Source organism: Mus pahari, chromosome 12 (genome assembly GCF_900095145.1).
Source record: "Mus pahari chromosome 12, PAHARI_EIJ_v1.1, whole genome shotgun sequence".
In the NCBI taxonomy this organism is placed as follows: Eukaryota; Metazoa; Chordata; class Mammalia; order Rodentia; family Muridae; genus Mus; species Mus pahari.
In genome coordinates, this window is record NC_034601.1 from 11,561,186 (window position 1) to 11,567,906 (window position 6,721).

The window sequence follows — 6,721 nt, forward strand, 5'->3', positions numbered from 1 at the left end:
TTCTGGGTATATGCCCAGGAGTGGTAGAGCTGGGTCTTCAGGTAGTACTATGTTGAAATTTCTGAGGAACCACCAGACTGATTTCCAGAGTTTTTGTACCAGCTTGCAATTTTACCAGCAATGGAGGAGTGTTTTTCTTTCTCCACATCCTCGCCAGCATCTGCTGTCACCTGAGTTTTTGATCTTAGCCATTCTGACTGGTGTGAGGTGGCATCTCAGGGTTGTTTTGATTTGCATTTTCTTGATAATTAAGGATGTTGAATGTTTCTTTAGGTGCTTCTCGACCATTTGAGTTTCCTCAGTTGAGAATTCTCTGTTTAGCTCTGTTCTCTATTTATTAATAGGGTTATTTGGTTCTCTGGAGTCCAACTTCTTGAGTTCTTTGTATATATTGGATATCTAGTCTGTTAGCCTATGTCTTTTTATTGGGGAATTGAGTCCATTGATGTTAAGAGAGATTAAGGAATAGTGATTGTTGCTTCCTGTAATTTTTGTTGTTAGAGGCAGAATTATGTTTGTATTATTGTAGCCCCTGAATTACTGATGCTAACTCTTTGTGGTTAATTGTCCTGTTTCTTGGAAGCCTCATCAAAGAGGCTCCAGTGTTGTGTGCAGTTTGCCTCTGTGGTTTTTCCCGCAGAAGCTCCCATTTTCACCTCCTGCCCATGGCAAACATAGTATGCAGGCAGTTGGCTTCTGCGCTGTGTCCCCCTGCAGCAAGCACAGGGCTCCCCTCTCCCTAGCTGCTCCAAGGGAACCCACACTGACAATGGCACTGTCCATAAAACTCCCCTAATGAAAACACCTGGAGGAGCCACAAATGTTAGCTTGAGACAGCCTCCCTAGCCTCTGCTTAAACAAAAACTAGCTAGCTCTCCCTCTGATAACAACCGAACTCTCCAGGTGTGTGTCCTTGGGACCTTAAAAAAAACTAACAAATTCAAAGAAGATTAAGGTTCCACGTTTGAATCATAGAAAAGGGGGTATCCAGAAGTCATAGGCAGTTAGGACCAGCCATAAAACTAGTTTCTGATAGCCCCACAAAAGACACTCTTTAATCTCCCTCTCAATTCTGCCCTACTAGATAGTCTGAGTTATGACATATCTAACCGGCCTTTCTTCCCCTTCACTCTAAGCATCCAAAGAATTCATAACTATGCTGCATATAAACACAATGCTTTCCCTATGTGGGGTCGCACTCCAAAACCTACGCAGGGCTTGCAGTCCAAGTCAGGACTCGAAATAAAAAAGGACTCTCTTGCAAATTGCAGCGGATGAGCACTTCTTGGGCTCCTCTGGGTTTCCCTCATACTGAGGGCATAACAGTGTGGCTATCTTCTTTTGGGTTTGTTGCAAGAAGATTAATTTCTTGCTTTTTCTAGGCTGTAATTTCCCTTCTTGTGTGGGCATTTTCCATCTATTATCCTTTGTAGATCTGGATTTGTGGAAAGGTATTGTATAAATTTGGTTTTGTCATGGAATATCTTAGTTTCTCCATNTATGGTAATTGAGAGTTTTGTTGGGTGTAGTAATCTGGGCTGGCATTTGTGTTCTGTGAGGGTCTGTATGAGATCTGCTCAGCATCTTCTAACTTTCATAGTCTATGTTGAGAAGTCTGGTGTAGTTCTGATAGGTCTGCCTTTATATGTTACTTAACCTTTTTCCCTTACTGCTTTTAATATTCTTTCTTTGTTTTGTGCATTTGGTGTTTTGGTTATCATGTGACGGGAAGAATTTCTTTTCTGGTTCAGTCTATTGGAGTTCTGTAGGCTTGTATATTCATGGGCATCTCTTTCTTTAGGTTTGGAAAGTTTTCTTCTATAATTTTGTTAAAGATATTTACTGGCCTTTTGAGGTGGGAATCTTCACTCTCTTCTATACCTATTATCCTTAGGTTTGGTCTTCTCATTGTGTCCTGGATTTCCTGGATGCTTCAGGTTAGGAGCTTTTTGCTTTTGGTGTTTTTTTTTTTTTTTTTTCATTAGATATTTTCTTTATTTACATTTCAAATGCTATCCCGAAAGTTCCCTATACCCTCCTCCTGCCCCTGCTCCCCTACCCCCCNTCCACTCCCACTTCTTGGCCCTGGCATTCCCCTGTGCTGGGTCATATAAAGTTTGCAAGACCAAGGGGCCTCTCTTCCCAGTGATGGCCAATTAGGCCATCTTCTGCTACATATGCAGCTAGAGACTCCAGCTCAGGGGGTACTGGTTAGTTCATATTGTTGTTGCACCTACAGGGTTGCAGCCCCTTCAGCTCCTTGGGTACTTTCTCTAGCTCCTCCATTGGGGGCCCTGTGTTCCATCTAATAGATGACTGTGAGCATCCACTTCTGTGTTTGCCAGGCACTGGCATAGCCTCACAAGAGGCTGCTATATCAGGGTCCCTTCAGCAGAATCTTGCTGGCATATGCATTAGTATCTGGGTTTGGTGGCTGATGATGGGATGGATCCCTGGATGGGGTAATCTCTGGATAGTTCATCCTTTCATCTTGGCTCTAAATTTTGTCTCTGTACCTATATCCTTTCATGGGTATTTTGTTCCTTATTCTAAAGAGGAGTGAAGTATCCACACGATGGTCATCCTTCTTGGTTTTCTTGTGTTTTGCAAAATGTATCTTGGGTATTCTAAGTTTCTGGTGTTTTCTTTCACTGTTTTGTCAATGATTTCTATGGTATCTTCTGCCCCTGAGATTCTCTCTTCTATCTCTTGTATTCTGTTGGTGATGCTTGCATCTATGACTACTGATCTCTTTCCTAGGTTTTCTATCTCCAGGGTTGTCTCCCTTTGTGATTTCTTTATTGTTTCTACTTCCAGTTTTAGACCTTAGATGGGTTTGTTCATTTCCTCACCAGTTTGATTGTGTTTTCCTGTAATTGTTTAAGGGATTTTTATGTTTCTTCTTTAAGGGCTTCTAGCTGTTAACCTGTGTTCTCCTGTATTTCTTTAAGGGAGTTATTTATTTCCTTATTAAAGTCCTCTATCACCATCATGAGAAGTGATTTTAGATCTGAATCTTGCTTTTCCTGTGTGATGGTGTATTCAGGACTTGCTGTAGTGGGAGAACTGGCTTCTGATAATGCCAAGTAACCTTGGTTTCTGTTGCTTATGTTCTTAAACTTGCCTCTCACTATCTATCTCTGGTGTTAGCTGGTCTTGCTGTCTCTTACTGTGTCTTATTCCTCCTCTAAGCCTGCGTGTCAGGACTCCTGGGATATCAGATCTCTCAGGTCAGAATTTGGGTATGGAGAGCTGTGGCACAGGATCAGCTCTTGGGCACAGATGGAAACCGGAAGGATTCTGTTCTCTGATGTTCCTTGGTTACTGTGTCCTGATTACTCTGGGAGGGTCCCTCTTGTGTCAGGAATTTGAGCAGAAGTGGTTTTCTTGCCTCTACTCTCAGGTGTGTCAGCACTCCTTGGAGAACAGGTCTCTCCCAGGGGGATTTGGGTATGGAGAGCTGTGGCACAGGGACAGCTCTGGGGCGTAGAAGGAAACTCAGTAGAGAATTACTATTAACAAAATACTTTCATTTGGTGTATTTTTTCTATTTTTACAGCTCCTGGAAAAGGACTTGTGTAATACAAATCTTATGAAGGTCTTAGTGAAAATGATCTATGAGCCCATGAACTTAGGTTTCAATATTGGTGATGTCCAGGTTATGAACCATCTTCCCAGCATTTGTGTGAACCTGCTGAAAGCACTTAGGAAGTCCCCATACAGAGACATGCTGGAGACTCACCTGAAGGAGAAAATGACAGTACAGAGGTGGGCACTTGTGTCATACTCATGATTTAATGTTCTTACACATCCAGTGTTTCCAGCATGTCCTCAAGAATGTGTGCGTGTACCCACTCGTGCACACAAATGCTCTCAAATGTTTTTCGGAATCATGATCTTTACTAATTCCTTCCCTGTATGTAAGGAAGGAAAGAAGAATAGATGTGCTTAGCACTACATTTGGTTTCCATGGCTGATTTGTCCTGGAACATTTGCCTGCTGTTACCTTTGTGTTTTTCATGACTGTAATGTGAGTTTGTGTGATAGGTGATTATTGAATTTATAACAGCGCAAACAATTATTTAGGGTATTCTTAACTGCTTTTGTTTTGTTTTGTTTTCATGGCCAGTGTTGAAGAACTCTGTTCCATTAACTTGTGTAGCTCTGAGGCTCGCCGAGAAAGGACCAAGTTACTTTCTGTCTTATCAGCCTGTAAACAGCTTCACAAAGCTGGTTTCTCTCATATTATATCACCATCTCAGGTAACCCTGATCAGTTTGTTTTAACCTATCTTAGCTTTTTTTTTATTTTATTTTTTTTTAAGATTTATTTATTATTATATGTAAGTACACTGTAGCTGTCTTCAGACACTCCAGAAGAGGGTGTCAGATCTCATTACAGATGGTTGTGAGCCACCATGTGGTTGCTGGGATTTGAATTCAGGTTCTTTTGAAGAGCAGTCAGTGTTCTTAGCTGCTGAGCCATCTCTCTAGCCCATCTTTTAGCTTTTTTGTGGTAATATTATGGTAATACACAATTGTATTTATATCATTTGTTTAAAGTACTTTATATACAGAAGTACAGTATGTCCTGAAGTAGAAATTACAGAACATTAACTTGTAGGAGTCATCTTGAATGTGAAGGCAGAGTGAGAGAGGAGTACAGGATGGTTGATATTTTAATAACCTATAGGCACCAGTGGCTGTAGTGCCTGTACCTCAGTAAGATGAACATCGAATCTGTAGCTTAAGAAAACAAAGCTGAGTTAGAGTGTCCTACGCAACGCATTGGAAAATACTCATCAGTGTTAGCTAATGAAGACCTTTTAACTAAAGATGAAATGTGGTTTGTGTTAAATACCTCTCTCACCAGGTGCTTCATTCAATTTTTCCTTTAGTCTACAGCGTTGAACCATTCCATTGGCATGAGACTGCTGTCCTTGGTTTATAAAGGCATTGCACCTGCAGAGGAAAGGCAGTGCCTGCAGTCTTTGGACCCCAGCTGTAAGAGCCTGGCCAATGGACTCCTGGAATTAGCCTTTGGTTTTGGAGGACTGGTAGGGAAAACAGCTGCGTCCTACACTTTCTATTGAGTGATATATACAACTTACTTGTACATCTCTAAAAAGTCTGAACTTAGTAAGGTCTTTGGACATGGATTGTAATTGACTTGATGACTTTCTCTCTAATGCTGTCTTCTTTAGTACTTTTTAAAAGTAAAACGCATAAAATTCTAAAAATTGAAATTTCTGTCCAGCTTTGTTTCCCAAAGGCCTTTAGGCAAGAACATTTGTCACTAATGTAACCTGTGTTGCCATGCTTCTTCCGATCTTTCTTGGTCCTTGGAATGGAGGGTTAAAAGAACCCTGAATGGTAATCAGGAAGCGCCAAAAGCACCCCAACAACCACAGTCTTCACAGCTCTTTGAATTGAGCAGAACTGGCCTCTGACAGTCTATAGCAGAGAACTGCAACCATTCCTGTGTGCTTGTTCCGTTCCATCCTCCCGTCGTAGTGCTTCCATTGCAGGACCTCTTTGTCTCATTAATGTTCTCAATATGGTTCAGCTGTCCCAAACAACTTGTTCATACTAGACTATTATCTGAATACAGCAATGTTGTTCGGGACAATTGGAAGCAATATCAATTTAGGAGGCTTATCTTATGAAGTGAAACCTAGAAAATAGAAGTTAAAGTAAATACATATAATTTAAACTTAAGTCTTGACTTAACATATCAGATTCCCTTTAGATGGTTCCTGTGGACCAATGACCTCAGGATCTTTTGGGGGATATGTTCTCTGCTAAAGTTTTCTCTCTTCCTTAGTGTGACCATCTTGTGAGTTTGCTCCTGAATTCGGCAATGCTGTCTACACAATATCTGAGCAGTTCACAGAGAAACATTAGCTTCTCCCATGGGGAATATTTCTACAGTTTGTTCTCAGAAGTGATCAACAGTGAGCTGTTGAAAAATCTTGATATTGCTGTATCAAGGCTCATGGAGTCATCTTCAGATAATCCCAAAATGGTAAGAAACATTCCCTTTACATATTTCCTTGTCTAATGCTCACAAAGGGTTTTTGTGTTTCTGATGTTTCTTCTTAAAACCAAGTTTTTTTCTGGAAGGTTGGAAGGTCTTGCTAGTTTATGAAAATAAAATCCATAGAAACAAAACACAGTCTTTATAAAACTAGTTAATTAATAGACAGTAAGACTGGTTATTTTTTCCATTCCCTTGTGCCCCTTAAATCACTCAGCTTAACACTGTATGATACATATTTTCTCCAGAATGTCATATTGGGGCATCCACGCCTGTCCTGTGCCCTGCAGTGTTTATTCCAACATCATGTTTGGAAGAAAAGAATTCCAAAAGCAGTCAAAAGAGTCAGAGGCATCCCCACTCCCACTGTTAGGAGTCCCACAAGAACACCACCAAGCTACACAACCATAATGTCTTTGCAGAAGACCTAACTCAGACCCATATAGGATTCCTGACTGTTGCTTGAGTCTCTGTAGCCCTGCTGAGGTGACTCTGCGTATGTGGTTCCGTGTTCTCCTGGTGTCCTAGACTCTTCTCACACACAACACATTCCCAACTCCAGTTTCCTCCCTCCAACCTTTCCAGGCCCCTCCTTGTGCTTTCCCTCTCATCCACTTCTCCTCAGTGTCTCTTCAGAAAAGAGATATCAAGGGATATCAAGCAAACAAGGCATAACAAGTTATAA

At 41.1% G+C, this 6,721-nt stretch overlaps 1 protein-coding gene across 1 annotated transcript in view; it reads left to right on the forward strand.

The window, feature by feature from the left end:
• Positions 1–6,721, forward strand: part of Prkdc (protein kinase, DNA-activated, catalytic subunit) — a 201,570-nt gene that overhangs the window by 84,932 nt on the left and 109,917 nt on the right. Inside the window, exons 32-35 of the mRNA XM_021209938.2 lie at positions 3,560–3,768; positions 4,130–4,262; positions 4,898–5,056; positions 5,824–6,024. Coding sequence (XP_021065597.1) covers positions 3,560–3,768; positions 4,130–4,262; positions 4,898–5,056; positions 5,824–6,024 — 702 coding nt within the window. The remainder of the gene's footprint in view (positions 1–3,559; positions 3,769–4,129; positions 4,263–4,897; positions 5,057–5,823; positions 6,025–6,721) is intronic.